Source organism: Leucopleurus acutus, assembly GCF_964270905.1.
Source record: "Leucopleurus acutus genome assembly, chromosome: 2".
Lineage (NCBI taxonomy): Eukaryota > Metazoa > Chordata > Mammalia > Artiodactyla > Delphinidae > Leucopleurus > Leucopleurus acutus.
Window position 1 is genome coordinate 57,451,119 of NC_139143.1, and position 26,492 is coordinate 57,477,610.

At 36.4% G+C, this 26,492-nt stretch overlaps 1 protein-coding gene across 4 annotated transcripts in view; it reads left to right on the plus strand.

Annotated features, from left to right (window-relative positions):
* ACBD6 (acyl-CoA binding domain containing 6) overlaps positions 1-26,492 on the plus strand; it is a 229,155-nt gene that overhangs the window by 38,472 nt on the left and 164,191 nt on the right. The window contains exon 4 of one of the 4 annotated variants that reach the window (XM_082834435.1): positions 21,416-21,612. The exons of the other annotated variants lie outside the window; for them this stretch is intronic. Coding sequence (XP_082690561.1) covers positions 21,416-21,433 — 18 coding nt within the window. The 3' untranslated portion in view covers positions 21,434-21,612. Of the gene's footprint in view, positions 1-21,415; positions 21,613-26,492 lie in introns of those variants that run through there. 4 annotated transcript variants of the gene reach the window in all.

Below are 26,492 nucleotides of genomic sequence, written 5' to 3' on the forward strand. Positions count from 1 at the left end.
CATGCGCTTTTAGTGGAGCATGGATTGGCCGCAATCTTCTAGGAGATGATTTCTTCACCTCCTAAAACCACCTGACCACTTAGCTTTTGCTGTGAGGCTTAGCTTCAGCAGGACCTCCTACCTGACCAGTGTCGTGGAAACTTTGACTCCTTCTCTTACTTCTGGGCTCAGGGTGTGTGGCAGAAGCTCTGTCCCCAACAGCTGCTTAGAGGGGTTAGGTGGCAAGCCCAGAAGTTCAGGGGACAGACTTTGACCAAGAAGAGGCAAGAGATGGGAAGAAACTGGCAGTTAAATTTCTTTTCCTTTCTTGCCTTTCTTCATTTCCCATGCTGAGACATGGTGGTCCATTTAGCCTAACTAGAAGACATCCTGTGTGACCTCGGTCAGTGAAGCCAGCTTGGTAACAGTACCATCTTCTGTTTGCTTTTCCTCCTTACCTGCGTCACCTCTCTTTCTCTCTCTTTCTTCATATGCTGGGATTTTACCTCTCAAGAATTTCTTAACTTGGAAGGTTTGCCTCAGGTTCTGTTCTTTAGGAAATGTAGGCTGAGAAGCTAACAATTTCACTTCAGAGACTCTATAAAAATGTTTGCAGGTTCTGGAAGATTTGTGTATGTACACTGCAGCATTGTTTGCTTTACTGAGAAGTTGGAAACAATCTAAATGGTCACCAAATAGGGAAATGGTTAAATAATGATATATTATACAGTGGAATACTGTCCAGCAATAAAAAGAATGATATGGAAAGTTTTCCATGGTATACTGTGTGAGACAGAGTGCAGATCAGTATGTTTAGTTTGATCCCAATTGGGGAAATTAAGCCACCAAACAAATCAGGTATAGGCACAGGTACAGTATTGAAAGGAATAATGTAGAATTGGGAATGTTGTTAAGTAAGGAAAGAGAGGGATTTCTACTTTCACCTTACACACTTTTATAAAATTGAATTTTTCTACATTGAATATGTAATGAAACAATGGGAAAAACTTGCTACATAAATCATATAGATAATGGGATAATTATTAAAAATGGAGAATAAATATGCTTAGGAGATAGAAAGCATATCAGAGTGCTTAGTTCATCCAATATTAATCTTGGGGGATCATGAAGAAACTAACTTTTTAACTTTGTTTATTAAATATATACATACATATATAGAGAGAGAGAGGGGGAGAGAGAGAGAGAGAGAGTGTGTGTGTGTGTGTGTGTGTGTGTGTGTGTATAGATATAGATATGTTTGATATAAGCTGGGGCATTATTCAAAGTGCTTTATGGATATTATTTACTGGTCACAATAGCTCTGTGAGGTAGGTGTTGTTATTATTCCTGTTTTACAGATTAGGGACCCAAGGCTAGAAAACGTTTAAAAAACACAAAAAGCAAAACCTTTGACGTCTTATAGGTTTAACAGTGGTGGTTAGGAAATTAAACTAATATTGCCTGACTCCTGAGACTCTAACCTCTGCCTGAGGTTCTAACCATACTGTTTCTAAGTCAGTCCTATAGTATTAGTGATCACAACCTATATATGATCTGATTGTAAAGCTGCTTGCATACTACTTGACATAGATAGCCGAGTTTTATTGTCTTTGCTGGGTGGAAATGGATTTTTTATTTTTTTATTTTATTTTTTTGCGGTACGCGGGCCTCTCACTGTTGTGGCCTCTCCCGCTGCGGAGCACAGGCTCCGGACGCACAGGCTCAGCGGCCATGGCTCATGGGCCTATCCGCTCCGTGGCATGTGGGATCTTCCCGGACCGGGGCACAAACCCGTGTCCCCCGCATTGGCAGGCAGACTCTCAACCACTGCGCCACCAGGGAAGCCCGAAATGGATTTTTTAAAAAATCAAAGTGGAAATTGTTTTTTTCCCCAAATGTAAAAAATTTTATAGAAACTTTCAGAAAACACAGACAAGTTTTTAGATGAAAATAAGGATTGTCTTAAAAATAACCATTGTTGACATTTTGGTGTTTATTTTGAAAATTTTCTGTGTATAGTCACTTACACTTATAGTTAGAATTAAAAAAATTTTTTTTTCTCCAAATGGGATTATGCTACTCAGACTATTTTTTAAAATCTGCTTTACTTGCCAGTTATCACATCTTTGTGTGTGTGTGTGTGTGTGTGTGTGTGTAAATTTCTAATGGCTGCATAGTATGCTATTGTATGGATAAACCCCATTTAATTTAGCCAATATTCTGTGTTTGGATGTTCAGCTGTTTTCTTTTTATTATTACTATTTTTTAAATTGAAGTATAGTTGATTTACAATATTATTTTAGTTTCAGGTGTACAACATAATGATTCAATATTTTTATAGATTATACTTCATTTAAAATTATTATAAAATATTGTCTGTATTCTTTGCGCTGTAGGTATATCCTTGTAGTTTATTTATTTTATACATAGTAGTTTGTACCTCTTAATCCCCTACCCCTATCTTGCCCCTCTGCCATACCCTCTCCCCTCTGGTAACCACTAGCTTGTTCTCTATATTTGTCAAGACTGTTTCTGTTTTGTTATATTCATTCGTTTTATCTTTTTTTTTTTTTTTTTTTTTTTGCGGTACGCGGGTCTCTTACTGTTGTGGCCTCTCCCTTTGCGGAGCACAGCCTCCAGACATGCAGGCCCAGCGGCCATGGCTCACGGGCCCAGCCGCTCCGTGGCATGCGGGATCTTCCCGGACTGGGGCACGAACCTGTGTCCCCTGCATCGGCAGGCGGACTCTCAACCACTGCACCACCAGGGAAGCCCATTTGTTTTATCTTTTAGATACCACATATGAGTGATAACATACAGTATTTTTCTTTCTCTGTCTGACGTATTTCACTAGGCGTAATAACTTCCAGGTCCATCCCTGTTGTTGCAAATGGCAAAATTTCATTCTCTTTTTTAATGGCTGAGTAATATTCCATTATATATGTACCACCTTTAATCATTTATATGTTGATGGATACTTAGGTTGCTTCCATATCTCGGCTGTTGTAAAAATGCTACTATGAACATTGGGGTGCATGTATCTTTTTGAACTAGTGTTTTCATTTTCTTCCGATATATGCCCAGGAGCGAAATTGCTGGATCATATGGTAGTTTTATTTTTAGTTTTTTGAGGAACCTCCATACTGTTTTCCATAGTGGCTACACCGATTTACATTCCCACCAACAGTGTATTAGGGTTCTCTTTTCTCCACATCCTCGTCAGCATTTATTATTTATAGACTTTTTGATGATAGCCATTCTGACAGGTATGAGGTGGTATCTCCTTGTGTTTTTGATTTGCATTTCTCTGATGATTAGCAATATTGAGCATCTTTTCGTTGCCCTTTGACAGTCTTTATGTCTTCTTTGGAAAAATGTTTATTTGGGTCTTCTGCCCATGTTTTAATTGGGTTGTTTGTTTGTTGATATTGAGTTGTATGAGCTGTTTATATATATTGGATATTAACCCCTTATCAGTCATATCATTTTCAAATATTTTTTCCATCCAGTAGGCTGTCTTTTCATTTTGTCGATGGTTTCTTTTGCTGTGCAAAAGCTTTTAAGTTTAATTAGGTCCCATGTGTTTATTTTTGCTTTTGTTTCTTTTGCCTTAGGCGACACATCCAAAAAGAAAAAATCCCTATGATTTATGTCAAAGAGTGTTCTATGTTCTCTTCTAGGAGTTTTATGGTTTCAGGTCTTACATTTGGTCTTTAATCCATTTTGAGCTTATTTTCGTATATGGTGTGAGAAAATGTTCTAATTTCATTGTTTTACATGTAGCTGTCCAGTTTTCCCAGCACACTTATTGAAGAGACTGTCTTTTCCTCAATGTATATTCTTGACTCCTTTGTCATAGATTAATAGATCATAAGTGTATGGGTTTATTTCTGGGCTCATTCTGTTCTGTTGATCTATGTGTCTGTTTTTGTGCCAGTACCATACTGTTTTGATTATTGTAGCTTTGTAGCATAGTCTGAGGTTAGGGAGCACAATAGCTCCAGCTTTATTCTTTTTCCTCAAGATTGCTTTGGCTATTCGGGGTCTTTTATGGTTCCATATAAATGTTAGGGTTATTTGTTCTAGTTCTGTGAAAAACTTCATGGGTACTTTGATAGGGATTGCATTAAATCTGTAGATTGCTTTGGGTAGTATGGACATTTAACAGTATTAATTCTTCCAGTCCATGAACATGGGATATCTTTCCATTTCTTTGTATCATCTTCAATTTCCTTCATCAGTGCTTTAAAGTTTTCAGAGTATAGGTCTTTTACGTTCTTGGTTAAGTTTATTTCTAGGTATTTTATTCTTTTTGAGGTCTTTTTTTTTTTTTTTTAACCCTTGCAGATAATGCGGCAATAAACATTTTTCTACTTATGTTTTTACACACTTACCTAATTATTTCTTCAGAATGAATTCCTAGAGGTCAGTAGCCAAGTTTTTTAGTTTCAGTTTTTTATTGATGATTTAGACTCACCAAGCAATGCATTGTTTGTCTAGGAAGAAATAATACTGTCTTGTGTTTTCTCTTAGTCACTTGCAACCTTTCATTAATGGTTAATAATTATTATTAACAAATGGGACCTAATTAAACTTAAAGGCTATTGCACAGCAAAGGAAAACATAAACAACACAAAAATACAACCCACAGAATGGGAGAAAATATTTGCAAACGATGTGACTGACAAGGGTTTAATCTCCAAAATACACAAACAGCTCACACAGCTCAATATCAAAAAAACAGACAACCCAATCAGAAAATGGGCAGAAGATCTAAATAGACATTTCTCCAAAGAAGACATACAGATAGCCAAAAAGCACATGAAAAAATGCTCAATGTCTCTAATTACTAGAGAAATGCAAACCAAAACTACAATAAGGTATCACCTCACACTGGTCAGAATGGCCATCGTCAAAAAGTCTACAAACAATAAATGCTGGAGAGGGTGTGGAGAAAAAGGAACCCTTCTACGCTGTTGGTGGGAATGTAAATTGGTGCAGCCACCATGGAGAATAGTATGGCGGTTCCTTAAAAAACTAAAAATAGAGCTACCATATGATCCTGTAAGCTCACTCCTGGGCAGATATATAGAGAAAACCATAATTCAAAAAGATACATGGGGCTTCCCTGGTGGCGCAGTGGTTGAGAGTCTGCCTGCCGATGTGGGGGACACAGGTTCGTGCCCTGGTCCGGGAGGATCCCACGTGCCGTGGAGCGGCTGGGCCCGTGAACCATGGCCGCTGGGCCTGCGTGTCTGGAGCCTGTGCTTCACAGTGGGAGAGACCACAGCAGTGAGAGGCCCGCATACTGCAAAAAAAAAAAAAAAAAAAGATACATGCACCCCAGTGTTCATTGCAGCACTCTTTACAACAGCCAAGACATGGAAGCAACCTAAATGTCCATTGACAGATGAATGGATAAAGAAGATGTGGTACATATATACAGTGGAATACTATTCAGCCATAAAAAAGAATGAAATAATGCCATCTTGCAGCAACACGGAAGGACCTAGAGATTATCATATTAGGTGAAGTAAGTCAGACAGAGAAAGACAAATATCATATGACATCACTTAATCTAAAAAAAATGATACAAATGAACTTATTTACAAAACAGAAACAGACTCAGAAAACAATTTATGGTTACCAAAGGGGAAAGGTGGTGGGGAGGGATAAATTAGGAGGTTGGGATTAACATATACACACTACTATCTCTAAAATAGATAATCAACAGGAACTCTACTCAATATTCTTTAATAACCTACATGGGAAAAGAATCTGAAAAAGAATAGATATATGTATATGTATAACTGAATCACTTTGCTGTATACCTGAAACTAACACAACATTGCAAATCAGCTATACTCAAAGATAAAATTTAAAATAAGGACAAAAGAAAAAGAAAAAAAATACTGAATTCTCTCAGAGACTATTGAGCACTCACTGTGAACATGGCAACACCTTACTAGGTGTTATTTTTAGAATTTTTCTCTGGTTAAATCTGTGACTACCATCTGTGAGCTGGAGTGGCTTCATGGTAAAGGATGGAAACCATATAGGAGAATAGTATTCCATAGGATTTGGAGGGAAAAGAATGAAATATAACTTTAAAAATATGTAGATTATACTTTTGCTTATGTGGTATTTGTCTACTTCATTGAAAGTGACTTAATACTTTTCTCTTCCCTCCTATAAACTTTTAGCTCCAGGAGGTTAAGAGAACATATCTGTCTCAGTCACCATTGTACTCCCAGTTAGGAGGCAGTAACTATAAGTTGAATTAATGAATAGATGAGAAATAATATTTATACAGTGAAGTATGACGTTTGTTTCCTAGGTTGTTCATAGAACCGTAGCTACTGAGTCTTTTGGACATATGTTATGATGTTGCTAAAAATAAAGTTCTAAAGCTATATAGATGAGGACTTCCCTGGTGATGCAGTGGTTAAGAATCTGCCTGCCAGCTCTGTTTACAATAGCCAGGACATGCAAGCAACCTAAGTGTCCATCGACAGATGAATGGATAAGGAAGATGTGGCACATATATACAATGGAATGTTACTCAGCCATAAAAAGAAAGGAAACTGAGTCATTTGTAGTGAGGTGGATGGACCTAGAGTCTGTCATACAGAGTGAAATAAGTCAGAAAGAAAACAAATACCATATGCTAACACATACATATGGGATCTAAAAAAAAAAAAGGTTCTGAAGAACCTAGGCGCAGGACAGGAATAAAGACTCAGACGTAGAGAATGGACTTGAGGACACAGGGAGGGGCAAGGGTAATCTGGGATGAAGTGAGAGAGTGGCATGGACATATATACACTACCAAATGTAAAATAGATAGCTAGTGAGAAGCAGCTGCATAGCACAGGGAGATCAACTCAGTGCTTTGTGTCCACCTAGAGGGGTGGGATAGGGAGGGTGGGAGGGAGACGCAAGAGGGAGGAGATATGGGGATATATGTATATGTATAGCTGATTCACTTTGTTATAAAGCAGAAACTAACACACCATTGTAAAGCAATTATACTCCAATAAAGATGTTAAAAAAAAAAAAAAAGAATCTGCCTGCCAGTGCAGGGGACACGGGTTCGAGCCCTGGTCCAGGAAGATCCCACATGCCATGAAGCAACAGAGCCTGTGTGCCACAACTACTGAGCCTGCGCTCTAGAGCCCTCCAGCCACAGCTACTGAAGCCCATGAGCCTAGAGCCCGTGCTCTACAACAAGAGAAGCCACCGCAATGAGAAGCCCACGCACCGCAACGAAGAGTATCCCCCACTCGCTGCAACTAGAGAAAGCCTGCACGGAGCAACGAAGACCAAACGCAGCCAAAAAAAAAAAAACTATATAGATGAAACCAACATTCTCAGTTCATTTAATTAAGCCGTACCATTTTATATGTCCATACCATTTCATAAAGCGAGATAGTGAACTATCATTCTGTTTCCACATTATGCAGCCTAATTATAAACTCAGGGTCAGACCTATACTGGGAGATGGCAGACCAATAAATCAGTATTACAAATGATATGCCCCAAAGGAGTGTTTACCAGTTACTTTAGCCAGATTACAGATGAATAGCTTAAGACCACAAGTAGTTAGATAGGATTGAGAGTAAAGAATACCTATAAAATTGATGGCAAGTTTCTTGGTATTTGAGGGTTGTTACCTCTTTTATGTTGAGTGTTGTTCTGAGTTATCACTGGTAATCTCTGTATAGATGTTTCATCTTTCACTTTTCAATAGTAAATGTTAAATAATCTTGGTTATAGCTAGGAGAAAATAGGAAAAAATCCCAAGCAGCAGGTTTTCTGGATCAATTGGAAAGTATTTTGGCAACCATGGTCTGTTACTTTTTTGCATAAGCAAACTATTAATTAAAGGTAAATTTTAATGAAGATTCATCATAATTGTTTTAATAATAAAACAAAGTGTTTTTATTTGAAATTTAAATACACCCAATAATACATCATTAATTTCTTTCTCCAGCAAGTCAAGGAAACTAGCAAGTGCTGGGAAAGTATAAGGCTCTTAGTAAATAAGCATTATAACCAAACTGCCAAACTACCTACAGATGGCCTGATTCATTGCCAGTGACCACCAGAAACCTATGAACTTTAAAAAATTTTGACTTAGAATATTTAAAATACCGTTTATGTTAAAGAATACTTAGAATAATTAGTTTGATCTACTTGATAATTTTGTTATTGTACAAAGTATGATGATCCCTCACCTTTGTTTGAAAATGGTTAAATTTCAAAGACCTGGTTTAAACTTTTATATTGATCATTGTTTCATTATTATTATTGTTTTTATTCATTATGTTAATAGTTCATTTCCTTTCTAAATGTTCTTTAATGTTCTTCCCAATCATGAGATTCTCTATTTCAGTAGGTGTTTGGGTAGCGTACAAAATATTAAATTCCTGTAATTTGCATTGTAGTACTATGCTGTAGCTACTCAGTTACAAGGAAAGATTTAATAATATGCTTGTTTGTTTATTCATTTACTTATCATTCAATCAGCTTGCCTGGCCTTTGTGCTAGATTTGGGGATACAAAAGTAAATAAGGTATAATCTTTTTTCTCAGATCAAAATCAGGTGAAAGAAAAAAATTTAAACTGATCATTGTGGTGGAGTTTGACGAATACTAATAGCATTATGAACAAAGGGCTGTGGAATCTCAGGAATGACTATCTGCTTGTTGACAGTTAGAAAGCCATGAAGGTCATTTTTAAGCAGGGTCCTAGGGTTTGAGGAGGTTTATTAGAGGAAGAAGAGGATGGAACAGCATTTTGGGTAGAGGCAGCAGGTACAAAGGAGTAGATGCATAAGAGCGTTTGGCATATTTAGAAAATGGAGAGTTTAATGTGTGTGGATCATTGGTTAGGAAAATATGGATGGATAGATCAGCACTGCTAGATCATTTTTTATCAGCATTGTGAAATTCCTTCTGTAGTGAGGAGAGACTACCTTTTACTATTCTTTAGAAGAAAAATTTTGTTTTTAAATTTTATAATTCATTCATATATTAAAGATATTTAAATGCTCACTACTTGGTAGACCTTGTATTACTGCTTGAGAATTATTAATGTAATAATTGAACCTGATTGAGTAAGATGTTTAGATAGTGATCTAGAAAAATGCATATGTGGAAGAACTAGATTTTATGACTTGATTTGAAAGGATATAAAGAGGTACTTTAGAGTAGTACAAATGTATCTTGGATGCTTAAATTTTCAATTTTCAGTGCTTTAGATTGCTGTAGGAAAATTACACAGTGATATATAGGTCTAATATTCTTAAAGAAAACTTTTTTTTTTTCAAATTCTGAATGTGATATTTTAATAACATTATAATATACACTCTCACAATAACAGTATAAATTAAAATGCATTCTTAAATAATCAACGTATTTTAAATGTTCATTTTTTCCATTGATTTTAGTATACTTATCAAGATATAAAAATAGAAACAGTCTGTCAATGATGTTTTCTTTTTTAAACTTTTAATTTCAATTGTGTTATATCCGTTTTACCAATTTCTGAAGGATTCTCTTTCTTAAACCTTTGATGTCCAATACAGTCTACTCCTTCAATTCTGTTGTGAGATAGGCCATATTTACTATTACTAGATTCTGTCAGAACTCATATTAGCCAGGATGGGATGTCAGAAGGAACAGCTATCACTCTAGTCTGTAAGGGAACAGTTGTCAGCACATTCAGGGAAAGGGAACAAATGCCCAATTAGGTGAAGATATATTCTGGAGAGGCTGGCAGGTTAGGTTACCAGTTTTATCTCATGTGTTGAGTATTGACTACGATGGATAAAATTCTTTCAGATTAGTGTGTTTTTATTTTTTTAAGGATTATAAAACTCCTAGATTTTTTTTTTTTTTTTTTGCGGTACGCAGGCCTCCCACCATTGTAGCCCCTCCTGTTGCGGAGCACAGGCTCTGGACGTGCAGGCCCAGCTGCCATGACTCACGGGCCCAGCCACTCCGCGGCATGTGGGATCCTCCCTGACCGGGGCACGAACCCATGTCCCCTGCATTAGCAGGTGGACTCTCAACCACTGCGCCACCAGGGAAGCCCCCTAGACGTTCTTTGACATAGCCTGGAAGTATCCTTCCTTCTGACAGTTTTGGAAGTGATAAAACCAGACCCAGATTAGGCTGCACGTTAAGGATAACTTGAAAATAACCTTAAGAGTTTCCTTTTGGAATTGTGATGTTTTGGCCAATGTAGTTTAAAAATAACTGTCTTAAAAAAAAACAAAACTGTCTTAGACTATAATGCTTATCATTTATGTTTAACTACATCATCTATGAAAGTTTCTTTTAAATCACAAAATATGGGTACTTTGAAAATAAATGACTCCAAATTTGTTAATTGTTGTAGAGATTACAACCCCACTGCAGAGAAACTGCTTTCAAAGCACATGTGTAGTAAATATTTTTATAGAAATATGGTCATAAATAGTCCCAGGAAATCCCTCTTGAATATACTATATTTACATTTCAATTTTATGTTGTTGGTTTGTTGCTTTAAAATTGAATATAATTAGAATAAATAACACGCTAATGGCTTCATTTTACATTTTGAGTCAAAGCTTACTAAATTAAACCTTTACCCCCAGAATAGCATCTTGAGTAAACACATGTGGTTTACCAGGTTTAAATATTTTCTTGAGATCATGTGTGTTTGATTTTTCCTTTTGTAAAATTTGTGTGTCGTATAAATACAACTAGGTATGTAACAATCCTTTCCTGTACAAGCATTCCTCACTTAATAGAATTCTGAATAAGAGGAATTTATGAATTAAATTAAAAATTGACCTAAGTTTTTTCCTCTTCCCCTTGGAACTTGAGGATCTTAGCACTGCACATATATATTACCAGATGGAGTGCCAGAGTCCTCTTACTGTGTGTGTTACAGTTAAACTGAAATGAATGTGTGAGAACATTTTTTAACATGTACTAACAGCTATTAGTGAGATCCCTAGTCCCTAGTAAACAGACCTTTATATTGGGAATAGAATAGTCACCAAGGACCAGTTTTCTCATTTGCCTATCATCATCACAATTTGTTAGCTGTTTGTCAGTTCTACCTAATTTGACCTGGATGTCCTTAGCAAAACTAGGATTGAACATTTCAGTCTCTGGCTTTATGAATGATTTCCCCACATCCAAGGATACTCTTAACAAACTGTACAGATAAAATTGGGGGAAATGTTAGGAAATAGAACAGTAAATTATAGTTATGGAGAAAGTGCAAAAAAAGTTAAGATTATTGACAGTAGTTTCAAAATTAGAAATATTAAGGTGAACTGGAGCCAAATTACTAAAATATTAGAAATTTCTCTTAAATAACTATAATATCTTAAGCTCTCTATTATACTACTAGATTGCCTGGTGAGCTTTCACTCTTAGTGTCTTAATGTTATGAATAATTTTTTAGTTTTATAATATGAATTACTTTTAGTGGTTATACTACGGAGATCCTGAAAACTATAATTACTTTTACTAGAATGATTGAAGCTATATGTTTTAAAATTTGGTACCTTCTAGGTGTGATTGTGTTACATATGGAGAACAGTTTTATACTGGAACGTATGTTTCTCTTTATGATGAAGGTTAACAGGAAAATGACAAAAATTAGTTTTATACCAAAATCCTTAGGAACTCTTAGCTCAAATCTAAGATTTTAATTCTTACTTTCAAGTCCTCTGTAATTTGTATCTCCGTCCCCAGCTTCTCCAAATTTATCTCTAACTTTACCCACTGTAAACTTGACTTCCATCTGACATGCTTCCTCATCGTCCCTCAAATACAGTGAAGTTATTATGCCTTTCTTTCCTTGTGCTCTTTCCTGACATGCTTTTTTTTTAACCGTTTCTACCTCTGTGTATTTGTTTTTTTTTTAATCTCTGATCAATTCCTGTTGACTCCATGAAGTCCAGTCCGTACTAACTTACCCCTTTCTATAAATTTATCGCACTTATTGTTTATAGTGTACATTTTAATATTTGATCTTATTTGATTTATATTGTTTATTACCTTGTTTTATGTGACAGCATAGCCTAAATCCGTGGTAATACTCAGTGTCTTGACAGCAGTTACCTCAATTAGTATACCTTTCAGTGATAAGAGAGTAAGTGCTTAAGAGTACTTACAGTGTTGAATTGAGTTGAACTGAAAAAAGTTGGGGATATTTATTAACATAAATTATGCCTCATAATATGGCATGTGTGCTTTTTGAGGGTGGTTATAACGATTAGGTGTCTTTTTTCATTGTCTTTTTGAAAACGTTTTAGTTGTGGAATCATGCTTATTCATTGAAGGGCTATTTTGAGCCATGCTATGGGAGAGATATATTAAACTGTCATGTACATTATCAACATTGATAAAAAGTTAATATTTGTAGTACAGGACACTTTTATGGAATAATACCTTTAGTGTTCACGTATGTCTGTGTCCTTATTTTATTGTATGAAAGCTCTCTTCTGTTCCTTCGATTAATTTTGCCTACCTCAAAAGAAGCCACTCATTCTGATTCATCTTAGCTTCTCCCCCTCCTTAAATGATTATAATTTTTCTCTGACTACTGATATTAGGTTTCCTTAGCACTGATCTGATCGTCGAGGTCTTTTGAGCAATAACAAAGCAGACGTCAATTTTTTTTCTAGTCTAATAGACGTGTGAGCTCTGATTTCTCTACTGAGACAAAGTGAGATGATGTAAAAGAGACCTTTCTTTTCTTAGGAGAATGCTGAGAAATGGTAGGTCCCTCTCAAACGAAGAGATTTAGTCTACCAGGCTGGGTTAGGACTGCCAAAGTAAGCAGGATTCACCATGTATAGGACCATATAGCATGTGGTGGGTGTGATCCCTCTCTGCTTGCTAAGGGAATCTTTCTTTTATCTTTATCAGGTGGTTGGGCCCCTGAAGTTTAGTTTTACTGCCATGGTAAATTTTTTTTTTTTCCTTTTTATTTTTTTTTTAACATCTTTATTGGGGTATAATTGTTTTACAATGGTGTGTTAGTTTCTGCTTTATAACAAAGTGAATCAGCTATACATATACATATGTTCCCATATCTCTTCCCTCTTGCGTCTCCCTCCCTCCCACCCTCCCTATCCCACCCCCCCAGGCGGTCACATAGCACTGAGCCGATATCCCTGTGCCATGCGGCTGCTTCCCACTAGCTATCTACCTTACGTTTGTTAGTGTGTATATGTCCATGACCCTCTCTCGCCCTGTCACAGCTCACCCTTCCCCCTCCCCATATCCTCAAGTCCGTTTTCCAGTAGGTCTGTGTCTTTATTCCTGTCTTACCCCTAGGTTCTTCATGACATTTTTTTTTTTCTTCTTAAATTCCATATATATGTGTTAGCATACGGTATTTGTCTTTTTCTTTCTGACTTACTTCACTCTGTATGACAGACTCTAGGTCTATCCACCTCATTACAAATAGCTCAATTTCGTTTCTTTTTATGCCGTGGTAAATTTCTATCCTAACCTTTGGGCCTATGGATCTCTTGTCCCGCACCCTCTCCTTTTAGGTATACCATAATTTCTTCCAGATTTGTTTTAGTTGCGTTGCTTCAGTACGTTATATGGAGGGCAAGGGAACCAAGGCTATGTGTTTAGTCTACCAGCTTCCTATTATTGTTTTTAGGTTAAGTGTGCTGTTTCTGCTGTTTTTCTGATGTTTCCAGAGTTTCCAGGTTTTCAAGGCTCTCTGTTTGATATAGTTTCCAAATATGGAAAGCTTTTGTTACAGTGTGATGTTATGAAAGATAATTTATTTGGACTCTTGCTAAAGATCAACATTTAGTCATAGTCACTGTGAGTCTTTCTGATATTCTTCATAGTTAGTTGAAAGGTATAGGTATAAAAGATACAGGAATATCTTTTAGAATTACATATTAGTTGTTCCTGTATCATTCTTATCAAAAGAATGTTGTGCATGCCTGCTGTGACTGTAACCACTGTGCTCACTCTTCACCCGCTTTCTTAGGGCAGAATTTCTGGATCAGATGCATCCAAGGTAAAGTTTACCATGTCTCTTCAGGCTGACCCTCAGTAGTAACAGAAAATACCAGAGCAATTATTGCACACACATTAATGGTCTTCTAATCTCCAACCTTGCATGTAATTGCTGCTGTCAAATACAATTACTGTCTGCCCAGGTTTCTTGCCCTGGGGGCAGTCGTGCCATGCCTTGGTATAGAGTTAGAAAATGCAAAGAGAGTTTCTGAAACTTTTTGAAGGTTTTGCTTATATCTACTTTGAAAATTTTAAACTATAAAACTACATTGCCTTTTTTATTTTTTAGAAGACTGACCTGATTAAGTCTGACAGTAATAAGAGAAGAATAACAAAAAAGATTTGAAGGTTCATTGATTGTAACTGTATTTCTGAACAATTAATTATGAATACATTTCCTTTATGCATTGGCACCACATTGGCCACAGTTCAGAAAATATAATGCTAAACTGGTGTTCCTTTTTTAAAAGTATGTATACTAGTTAAAGCTCTACACAATCTTGAATTAATTAGATTTTTGTGATTGTAGTAATAGGATAAGACTATAATCTAGTGGTTCTAGATTGGAGATCGCCTATTGTATAGTAATGCCTCCTTGATTTCGGATCTGGGGATGAACTGTTCCACATGGGTGAATTTTTCAGCTAACTGGATGTATTCTTTAAAATAGCTAAACTTTAAAAATTTTTAGGTAAAACCTTTTCTAATATAATCATGTTTTCTAGCTTCTTTAAACATAATTTACTAAGCACATTTTATCGTTTTCCTCACAGGTTTATCATTACATTTACTAATTATTGTGAAGCTAGTGGGAAGCAGCCGCATAGCACAGGGAGATCAGCTAGGTGCTTTGTGACCACCTAGAGGGGTGGAATAGGGAGGGTGGGAGGGAGATGCAAGAGGGAGGAGATATGGGGATATATATATATGTATATGTTTATGTATAGCTGATTCACTTTGTTACAAAGCAGAAACTAATGCACCATTGTAAAGCAATTATACTCCAATAAAGATGTTAAAAAAAAAAGAAAAGAAAATTAATGTGATGAGCTTAAAGGTTAGTTAGGGTATGGATTTTTTTTTTTTTTTTTTTTTGCGGTACGCGGGCCTTGCGCTGCTGTGGCCTCTCCCTTTGCGGAGCACAGGCTCTGGACGCGCAGGCTCAGCGGCCATGGCTCACGGGCCCAGCCGCTCCACGGCATATGGGATCGTCCCAGACTGGGGCACGAACCTGTGTCCCCTGCATCGGCAGGTGGACTCTCAATCACTGTGCCACCAGGGAAACCCAGGGTATGGATTTTTTATGTCTTCACCTACTATCTTGAAACTTTGTGCTCTTTTGGGTGCCTTTCTTTTAATTGAGACACACCATAATTCATACATTATACAGTTCACCCATTTGAAGTGTTCAATTCAGTGGTTTTTAGCATATTCACAAAGTTGTACAACCATCACCATGATCAATTTTAGAACATTTTCATCATCTCAAAAAGAAACTCCATATCCTTTAGCCATCAGTTTCAACCTCGCAATTTCCTTCGGCCCTAAGCAACCAGTAATCTACTTTATGTCTCTATAGATTTGCCTATTCTGGACATTACAGATAAATAGAATCATATGTGATCTTTTGTGATTGGCTTCTTTCATTTAGTTTAGTATGGAAGAACAAAGATTCTTCCAAGTTGCAGCATGTATCAGCACTTCATTCCTTTTTATGGCTAAATAATATTCCATTGCAGCATGTATCAGCACTTCATTCCTTTTTATGGCCAAATAATATTCCATTGTATGGATATACCACATTTTGTCTATATTCCATTGTATGGATATACCACATTTTGTCTATCTGTTCTTTTGTTGATGGACATCTGGGTTGTTTCCACTTTTTGGCTATTATGAATAACACTGTAAGAACATTCGTGTGCAAATTTTTGTGTGGACGTATGTCTTCGTTTCTCATGGGTATGAGGAATTGCCAGACTTTTCTCCAAAGTGGCTGGAACATGTTGCATTCCCATCAACAGTATATGAGGGTTCTGATTGCTCTACATCCTTGTCAGTACTCATTATTTTTTATCTTTTTGATTATAGGCATCCTAATAAGCGTGAGGTTGTATCTCATTGTGGTTTTGCATTTCCCTGTTGGCTAATGATGTTGAGCATCCTTTCATGTGCTTATTGGCCATTTGTGTATTATCTTTTTTATTATTATATTTATCTTCTCTTATGTTAGGGCTGTACTCTTATTGTTAGAAAGAATGTTAGTGGTTGTCTAGACTAATTTTCTCTCTCCAAGTTATTCCAACATACAGTTTTTTAGATTCTATTAGAAGACTACTAATGATGGAAATACACTGTTTCTGAAGAAGTTACCCCAATTTTTTTTAACAACTCTAATTATTAGAAGCTTCTTTCTATAGTAGGCCAAAATCTGGTACACTGTTTTTTTTTTGTTGTTGTTGTTGCTGTTACTGTTATTGTTGTTGTTTTTAAATTTGTTCTATTTTTGCTTTCTAGGCCTACGTATAAGTCCAGTTCTTCATCTTCATAAGAGTCCTTCATTGTTTTAAGACAGCTTTTAAATCTCCTCTTCGTCAGGCTAGATATTCCTAATTTCTAAAATTGTTCTTTCTCCCATCACCATCAAGTCCCACCACCATCCCAATCATTCTTTGTGAACAAGTTTCAGTTTCTAATAACTTTCCTTATAGTCTGGCTTTGGAATTGAACAGACTGTTTGAGATATAGTGTGACCACTATAGAATAAAACTTTTCTCTCATTTGAATACTGTACTTTTAGGGATGTAGCTTAAAACTACTTTAACATTTTTGGTAGCCACATTACAATGTTAATTCTTTAACTTTCAGGAAACTAAAATCTCAAATCTTTTTCACACATTCTGTTATGTAATGTTTGTTCTGTACTAAGTTCATTACCTTATGTGTACTCAATATTAAATTCCGTTTACTTGATTCATCATATTATTCCAACATTAAGATATTCTTTTGGATCATGAATGTGTCATCTAGGTTTGATGACCCTGTCATCAGGAAATTTGATTAGCATGCTTTTTTGTACCACAAGTCAACTTTTTTTTTTTTGGCTGCCTTGGGTCTTCGTTGCTGTATGCAGGCTTTCTCTAGTCGTGGCGAGTGGGGGCTACTCTTTGTTGCGGTGCGCAGGCTTCTCATTATGGCGGCTTCTCTTGTTGTGGAGCACAGGTTCTAGGCTCATGGGCTTCAGTAGTTGCAGCACACAGGCTCAGTAGTTGCGGTGTGCAGGCCCTAGAGTGCACGGGCTTCAGTAGTTGGGGCGCATGGGCTCAGTAGTTGTGGCACTCAGGCTCTAGGGCATGTGGGTTTCAGTAGTTGTGGTGCATGGGCTTAGTTGCTCCGCGGCATGTGGGATCTTCCTGGACCAGGGATTGAACCCGTGTTCCCTGCATTGGCATGCGGATTCTTTACCACTGTGCCACCAGGCAAGTCCTTAAGTCAGCTGTTGATGAAGGTGGTATATAATATGGATAGGGTCAGAGACTGACTTTGCTGCTAGAAACTTAACTGGAGATTTTTGATCCATTTATACATGACTTTTGGTTACTCAATAATAATAAAAATAATTATTAGCATAAATGCTGGAGAGGGTGTAGAGAAAAGAGTGGGTATGAAAATTGGTGTAGCCACTATGGAGAACGGTATGGAGGTTCCTTAAATAACTAAAAATAGAGCTACCATATGATCCAGCAATCCCACGACTGGGCATATATTCAGAAAAGATGAAAACTCTAATTTGAAAAGATATGTGCACCCCAGTGTTCATAACAGCACTATTTACAATAGCCAAGACATGGAAGCAACCTAAGTGTTCATCAACAGGTTAATGGATAAAGAAGATGTGGTACATATGTACAGTGGAATATTACTCATCCATGAAAAAGAATGAAATAATGCCATTTGTAGCAACATGGATGGACCTAGAGAATATCACACTAAGTGAAGTAAATCAGAGAGAGAAAGCAGATATTATATATTACTTATATGTGGAATCTGACAAATTAATACAAATGAATTTATTTACAAAACAGACTCCCAGACATAGAAAACAAACTTATGGTTACCAAAGCAGAAAGGAGGGGAGGGATAAATTTGGAGTATGGAATTATCAGATACACACTACTATGTTTAAAATAAACAAGGATTTTCTTTATAGCACAGGGAGCTATATTCAATATCTCGTAATAACCTATAATGGAGAAGAATCTGAAAAAATATATACATATATAACTGAATCACTTTGCTGTACACCTGAAACTAACATAATATTGTAAATTAACTTCATTTATTTATTTCATTGAAGCAAGCTTAAGACAGGAAAGAAAAATTATTAGCTGTATTTACTGAGCTCTTACTATGAGCCATGCACTATGCTAAGTGCTTTAGATATGTTATTCTATTTAGTCCTCACCACAATCCTATAAAGCAGACACTGTTATTATTATTATTTTTTTTTGTGTGTGTGTGTGGTACGCGGGCCTCTCAGTGTTGTGGCCTCTCCTGTTGTGGAGCACAGGCTCCGGACGCGCAGGCTCAGCGGCCATGGCTCACGGGCCCAGCCGCTCCGCGCCATGTGGGATCTTTCCGGACTGGGGCACGAACCTGTGTCCCCTGCATCGGCAGGCGGACTCTCAACCACTGCGCCACCAGGGAAGCCCCAGACGCTATTATTATCTGTATTTTCTAGACAAGAAAGCTGAAGCTTAGGGAAGTTAATAATTCATCCTGAAGTTACACAGCTAATAACTGGTAGAGTAGGATTTGAATAGTCTCTGTCATTCTAAAATTTATACTTAACTAAAATTCACTCTCATGTGAAAATCAACCTTATTTGAAGTTATGCCTTATTTTTCTTAACCATTTATTCATGCATTCAGCAAATATTTATTAAGTGCCTTCTATGTGCCAGGCACTGTTCTAAGTTCCTAGGATATGTCACTGAGCAGAAACGAACAAAAACCTTTCCCCTTGTGGAGCTTAAATTCTACCACAGGAAGACAAGGATAGGAGTGTAGAATGAAGGGGGTATTGGGTTACAGTTTTAAATAGGGTGGCAAGGGTAAGCTGTATTGAAAAGGGTGACATTTGGACTTTAAATTGGTAAAGGAGTGAACTACTTTATTTTTAAAATTCTTTTCCATTATGGTTTATTACAAGATACTGAATATAGTTCCCTGTGCTATACATTAGGACCTTGTTGTTTATCCGTTCTCTGTATAATAGTTTGCATCTGCTAATCCCAAACTCCCAATCCATCCCCTCCCTTCCCGACCCCTCCTCCCCCTTGGCAACCACAAGTCTGTTCTCTGTATCTGTGAGTTTGTTGTTAATGTATTTTTAAGGATTTTTTTCACTTATGTTAATGAGAGCAATTATCTTCCTTTTTTTGTATCATTCTTGCCAGGCGTAAGTGTCAAAGTTATTCTGATCTTATAAAAAGAAATGGGAAGTGTTGCCTCTTTTTCTATTTTCCAGAAAAATTTTTGTAAGTTTGGCATTATTTCTTACCTAAGTGATTGAATGAATATAACAGTGAAGCTATCCGGTATTCTTTGCAGTAAGGTTTTTAATTAAAGATTCAATTTCTTTAATAGATATGGGACTATTCAGATGTTTCACTTTTTATTCACTCAGCTTTGGTAAATTGTATTTTTTTGAGAAATTTGTCCATTTTTTCCAAATAACCAATTTATTTGCCTTAAGTTGTTCATAAGATTTACTTATTAATTTTTGATTCTCTAAGATATGTAGTGATGTCCCTTTTCATTCCTGATATTGGTCTTTTGTCTTTTTTCTCTTCTTTCTTCATCATTCTTGCTAAAATTTTTCTGATCTTTTCACAAAACCAGTTTTTGGCTTTGCTTATTTTTCTCTAGTGAACATCTGTTTTCTGTTTCATTGGCTTTTCCCCTTATCTTTATATTTCTTTATATTTAATTTTTTGTTCTTTTTGTAGCTTCTTGAAATGGAAACTTAAATTACTGTGTTCTTTTGGGAATTAAAAATCACTCAAGGACTTCCCTGGTGGCGCAGTGGTTAAGAATCCGCCTGCCAATGCAGGGGACACGGGTTCGAGCCCTGGTCTGGGAAGATCCCACATGCCACAGAACAACTAAGCCCGTGTGCCACAACTACTGAGCCCGAGCTCTAGAGCTCATGAGCCACAACTACTGAGCCTGCATGCCACAACTACTGAAGCTCACGCTCCTAGAGCCTGTGCTCCACAACAAGAGAAACCAACGCAATGAGAAGCCCATGCACCGCAACAAGGAGTAGCCCCCACTCGCCACAACTAGAGAAAGCCCACGCACAGCAACGAAGACCAAACACAGCCAAAAAAAAAAAAACAAAAAAACACAACACTCAAGAAGAAACTTACTGAGGATAAATATCGATATATATTCTTAACTTTTACTGGATCCTCTGGCTTTTCACTTGAAGAAAAAGAAGAATTTGATCTTGTTTCATCAAACAGGATGTTGATGAATAGAAAGAAAGGGCTCAAAATAAAAATTTCCTTGCCTATGTAAGGCTAATCTTATTTAAGTATAAGCTAAAAACAGACAGACAGTTTATCTCAGGACTGCAATACATGGGGCATAGAAAGATAAATAAAGTAGCATTTCCCCAGAGTATATTTTAGAACCCCGACAGTAATCAAAAAGTATCTTAAGTAACTGACTCTGACCCATGCAGATATTGCAGAATAACATCCAGGAGGAATGAATAGGAATTGTTTCTTTCAGTTAACTGAGTAGTTCACTCCTTTACCAATTTAAAGTCCTTATTCACTAAACTTGTCTTGCCTTATCAGTCTCTGCACCTCTTTTTCATGAAATCATCCATTTTATTAAGATAGTTGGTTGAATGGAGGCAAAAGTAATGGAAAAGAGAATGGAATGGAAACAGTTTAGCAATACTAATCTATTCATTTGTGTATTCCCATTCATGCATTCTGTCAAAAATCATTCAGAGTTATTGGAATTCGGGGATGATGACAGTGGTTATAGCATAGTTTTTGAATTTTCCCGAATCCTTAACAGAATAACTAGGATAGCATAACCAAAAGCACTTGTGCAATATCTGTAACAAAACCTAGTTAATCAGAGAAACTAGGGACAAACTATCAACAGCTCCAAGATTTGTGTAGCATTGGCATCTCTGTAGGACGAAGCAGAAGGAAACAGTAGTGAGTCTGATTGACCCGAGAATGGCAGAAGCCTAAAATTGCCCACAGGCGAGGAGTACAGGGGGTTCATGGTAAGGTTTTCTAGAGCTGTCTGGAGCTCTAGAGTTCCAAAATTAAGCAGCCAAAACTTCCCTTCCAGTACACAGCCTCACACTAAGAGGAATCTGCAGGACAAGTCAAGCAGGACAAGGACAATGAAGACAAAAGGAAAAAGAAACCAGATAAGAATTGGGAGAGGGGACCAGAGCCAAGTGATCTTGAAAGTATCCTAGGGGCCAGATTTTTAATTACTTCATGAAGATAACAGAAAAGGGACTTATATACCTAAAACTATATCCTGATTCACATTTCTCTCTTAAAAATTCAAAAACATTAATTTCACGTAAAGATGAGCAACAGAAAAAGAATTATGGTTGAAACCTATACAAAGTTACTTTAATTCAGAATTGTAGTTTTTTCTTATAATATCCAGAAGCTGTATTAATGGTTGAAATAATGAAAATGTGCTAATATTTTTATGGGTATTGGTAGGATTGCAAGATTGCTTTCCAAAAGAGTAATACCATTTTACAAGAGCATTAGGGCCATTAACTTAGTATAGTGCCTGTTTCACTACCGTTTTGCCAATTTGGATAATTTTGTTACCCTAATGGAATTAGTTTAAAATCTGTTGCTCGTTGTTGTTTTAATCTGCATTTTCTTAAATGATTATGGATGTTGAACTTTTTTCCAAGTAGTGATATAACATTATTGATATTTATGTATGTACGTGAATAAAATCCTAAACCTCTGTGTCACTTCAAATACGAATTGTTGCCTGCTCATAACCGTGGTCTGTTATCCATTGAATCTTAATGTTTTTCTTACATATGAGATCATTTCGATATATTGCTTAGAATATTATAGAAATATTAGCCATTCGTTTTATTTGCTTAAAATGCAGTTCCATCTTATTTATTTTTTACTACATTATTACAGAACTGCCAGTTTAAGTACTTGAATCTGTTAGTTTTTTATGATTTTCTTTGGTGCTTAAAATCTAAGAAAAAGTTACAATTTCTTCATAGTATGATAAATACTATATTCAGAATCATTTTCCAAAGAACATTTAAATCTTGATCAGTTACATTTCTAGAAAGTTATAATAACCTGAAGGTAATCTTCCATGATAGGCATTTAAAAACAGCATTAAATTGACCAGGGCACGAACCCGCGTCCCCTGCATCGGCAGGCGGACTCTCAACCACTGCGCTACCAGGGAAGCCCCTAAAAATCTTTTAAATGTACACTTGAGACAGAACAGGTTTTAAATCAGAATATTTGTAAATATTTGATAATGGTTTCTAAAATAGCTTGGAGAGGTGGCGTAGTTTAATAGAAAGAGCATAGTCTTTGGATACCTAGAAGATCTTGGTTTGGGACTCAATTCTGCACTTACTATGAGGCATTGGGTATTTCACTTTTCTTTATCTTTAGTTTTCTAATCTGTAGAATGGAGATATATTTTATCAAATATAAGGCAAACATTCAGTTTCTAACATTTTAAAAATCATGTGTTTTAAAATTGATGGAGTACTATATTTAATTGGCTGTGTTGTCTTTCTTAGCATTATAGAAAATAATGGGTACTTTTTATAATTGGTGATGTCTTAGATTGCATGAGACACAGTAAAAATGCCAATTTTATAGAATTGTTTTGAAGTTGGAATTGGATAATATATCTAAAGTGTAAAGCACATGGAAGATGCTCCTGAAGTCCTAGTTTCCTCCCCCGCCCCCCCCCCCCCCCCCCCCCACTTAATGACAGTGTCGTTGGTTGGTTGGTTTGGGGATTTGTTGTTTTACCAGGAGAATCAGCATAGACCTCACATTGAGAAATATTAGCTCAGATAGTTTTAAATTGTCTCACCTGTTTTTGATACTTCAGATGTATCCATTTTTATAGCAGTAGCTTTATTATATAATTATTTTATTATAGATTACCGTAATTATTTTCTAGACTAAGCAGAATAAAAATAATTATTTGTGCATCTCTGCATAAATACAAACATATATAGATGGTAATTAACTTGTTTAAAACTATTAGATAAAGACTTGTGGTTCTGTATTGTTGGTCACCACATCAAAATATCTTGCATCTGTGTTGCTGAGATATTTTCACTTTGGAGAAATGGCCGTATTGTGACTAATAATAATAATTATATATCAGCTAACATTTATATAGTGTCTACTTTGTGCTGGGCACTGTTGGTTTTACATATATATTTTATATCTTGGAAACACCCATATGAGATAGGTACTATTACTTTTATTTTTATAAATGAGGAAACTGAGGCAGAGAGATTAATTTACCCAAATTCCTATAGCTAAACCTATAAGCAAATTAAGCAAACAAACCAATAAAGCAGAAGCCAAGAAAGGTAGCACATGGAAGCAAGAAACTCCCTCCTTGCATATATTAGCCTGATAATCTTTGGAACAGTTATTTTTCAGATAGAAAGTTTCACAAGGTTTTACATCTTGACCCAACCCAGCAACTGACTAAGGTAGAATCTGAATCAAGTGAGAAAGATTCAGCCAACAACTTACCTTTCCCCCTTGAGTGAAGGAGCATTTCAGTGTCTCACATAATATAGTCTCAGGCAATATAAGAATTGGCAAGTTTTATCCTATTGGCTGCCAAATTGGAGTCTCTTTCTTTAACTGCTGATGCAACATAAAAATAACTTAATGGATTTTGAGTAGAGAGAAATGAAATAAACTTCTTAAACCTCTATGAGAAGCATTTCATTGGAGTGGAAATCAAGAGAGTAAAAGTAGCCAAAGTTTGGCCCTTATAGATGAAGTGGATGGAGAACAAAACTAATGCATCTTTGGCACCTTTATTCTGAATTCAATCTGATAATGGCAGATTATTAAAAAAAATTTTTTTTGCCTCAGATATAATCTCCCACCTCACCTTCCCAAAATTGTCACCAGCATTCTAATATGCCTGTGCAGTTGCTGCAGAAAGAGGAATTAATCCTAGGAAGAAATATACTTAGAATGCATTATAATTAAATTATAGAGTCAGTTTTTTCCCTGAAGATTTTAATTAAAACTGTATTATGCTTTATGTACAAAGGTATTCATCATATCTTGGTTTATGAATGAAAAAATGAAAATACCTAAATAGACAGTTGTCAGATAATGGTTAAGTAAATTATGGTACATCACTTCATGGAATATTATGCTGGTTTTTAAATTAATGTTTTTGGAACTTCTGCTCTTGGGCATAGTGGTATAATAGGGACAAGATTTACCCTTTTATTTAAAACAGGAAGAAAACAAGACACAGTAGTTGAAATAATGATTTTCAGACAATGCACTGAAAATCGTATGAAACTATGAGAGAAGAGAAACAAAGTAAACCCTAGAGTTTCCTCAGCTTATTATCTGGAAGCAGTTTCAGCTCAGGGAGGGGGTATCCAAAAGAGCTTGGCCACCTTGTCAGTTTGAGCCAGACTGAATATACAGGGCTGCATACTAGAGAGGATGCTCTTGCATACAAAGGGAGGGTTCCAGAGATCTATAGAAGGGTCTCTCTGGCTGAATACTAATCTGTGTATGTGTGAGAGGAAACTAACAGGCTGGAGAATGAAATACAAGAAAGCAGCAAGCCATACAGTTCGTGGAGTTGACATAGGATTGAGACTCTTTCATTTCCTACTGGTCAGAGTGGAAAGAAAATGTAGTGTATGGGGTATATGGTAGAGGCCTCTGAAGGATTTAACTTCAGTACTGGGGCTAAATTAAGCTCTAGATTAAAGGCTGCTCTGCCCCTGCCTTAACAAAGCTTAAAAATGAACCTTGAAAGGATCAAATTGATTCCATGTAACTGAATTAATGCCCAAACAAAGTCTAACATAATTTAAAGGAACACAACAAAATCCAGCAAACAAGAGTGTAAAATTTATAATATCTGGCTTACGGTAAAAGTCTTTCAAGCATGCAAAAGTAGCAGGAAAATATGATCCATAACCAGGAGAAAAACCTGTCAGTGAAAGCAGATACAGAAATGATAAAGATGAAAAACAGCTATTATAAATATATTCTATATATTCAAGAAAATAGAGGAAAACATGAACACAATGGAGAGAGATACAGAAGATACAGAAAGACCCAAATGGAACTTGTGGAGATGAGAGTTAACATCTGAAATGAAAAATACACTGGGAAGAATTAACAGCAGATTAGACATTGCATAAGAAAAGATCAGTGGGGCTTCCCTGGTGGCGCAGTGGTTGAGAGTCCACCTGCTGATGCAGGGGACACGGGTTCATGCCCCGGTCTGGGAGGATCCCACATGCTGCAGAGTAGCTAGGCCTGTGAGCCATTGCCGCTGAGCCTGTGCATCCGGAGCCTGTGCTCTGCAATGGGAGAGGTCACAGCAGTGAGAGGCCCACGTACCGCAAAAAAAAAAAAAAAAAAAAAGATCAGTGAACTTGAAGATATAGCAGGTGAAACAAAAATGAAGCACAGAGCATAAAAAGACTGAACAAATATACATGTAATTGGAATCCCTTAAGAGAAAAAGTGAGAGAGAAGACAGAAAAAATTTAATAAATAATGGCTGAAAATTTTAAACATTTGATGAAACCATAAACCACAGTTTTTCAGCCTTTGCATTATTGACATTTGGGGCTGTGTAATTCTTTGCTGTGGAGGGCTGTCCTGTGCATTGTAGGATGTTTAGTAGTAACCCTGGTCTTTACTCACTAGATGCCAATAAGACCAACCACTTGTGACAACCAAATGGAGGATAGGGGCAAAAAAAACAAAACAAAGAAAGACTCCCCTAGTTGAGAATCACTGCCATAACCAATGGAACAAGAAGCTCAATGAATGTCAAGCAGGAGAAACGTAAATAAAAATGATACCGTGACACATCATAATCAAATTGTTGAAAATCAGTGAAAAAGAGAAACTCTTAAAAGCATGCATACCAAAAAAAAAAAAAATGATACAGAGGAACAAATGTAAGAACTGCAGCAGACTTCTTCAATAGATCAATAGGGGCACCATCAAAGGAAAAAACTATCAACTTATAATCTATACCAGTTAAAATAGCTTTCAGAAATGAAGGTGATTTGCTTACCAAAAATTCACAGGTAACATACTCAAGGCTGAAAAATGGAAAGCTTTCCCCTTAAGATGAGGAATAAGACAGGATGCTT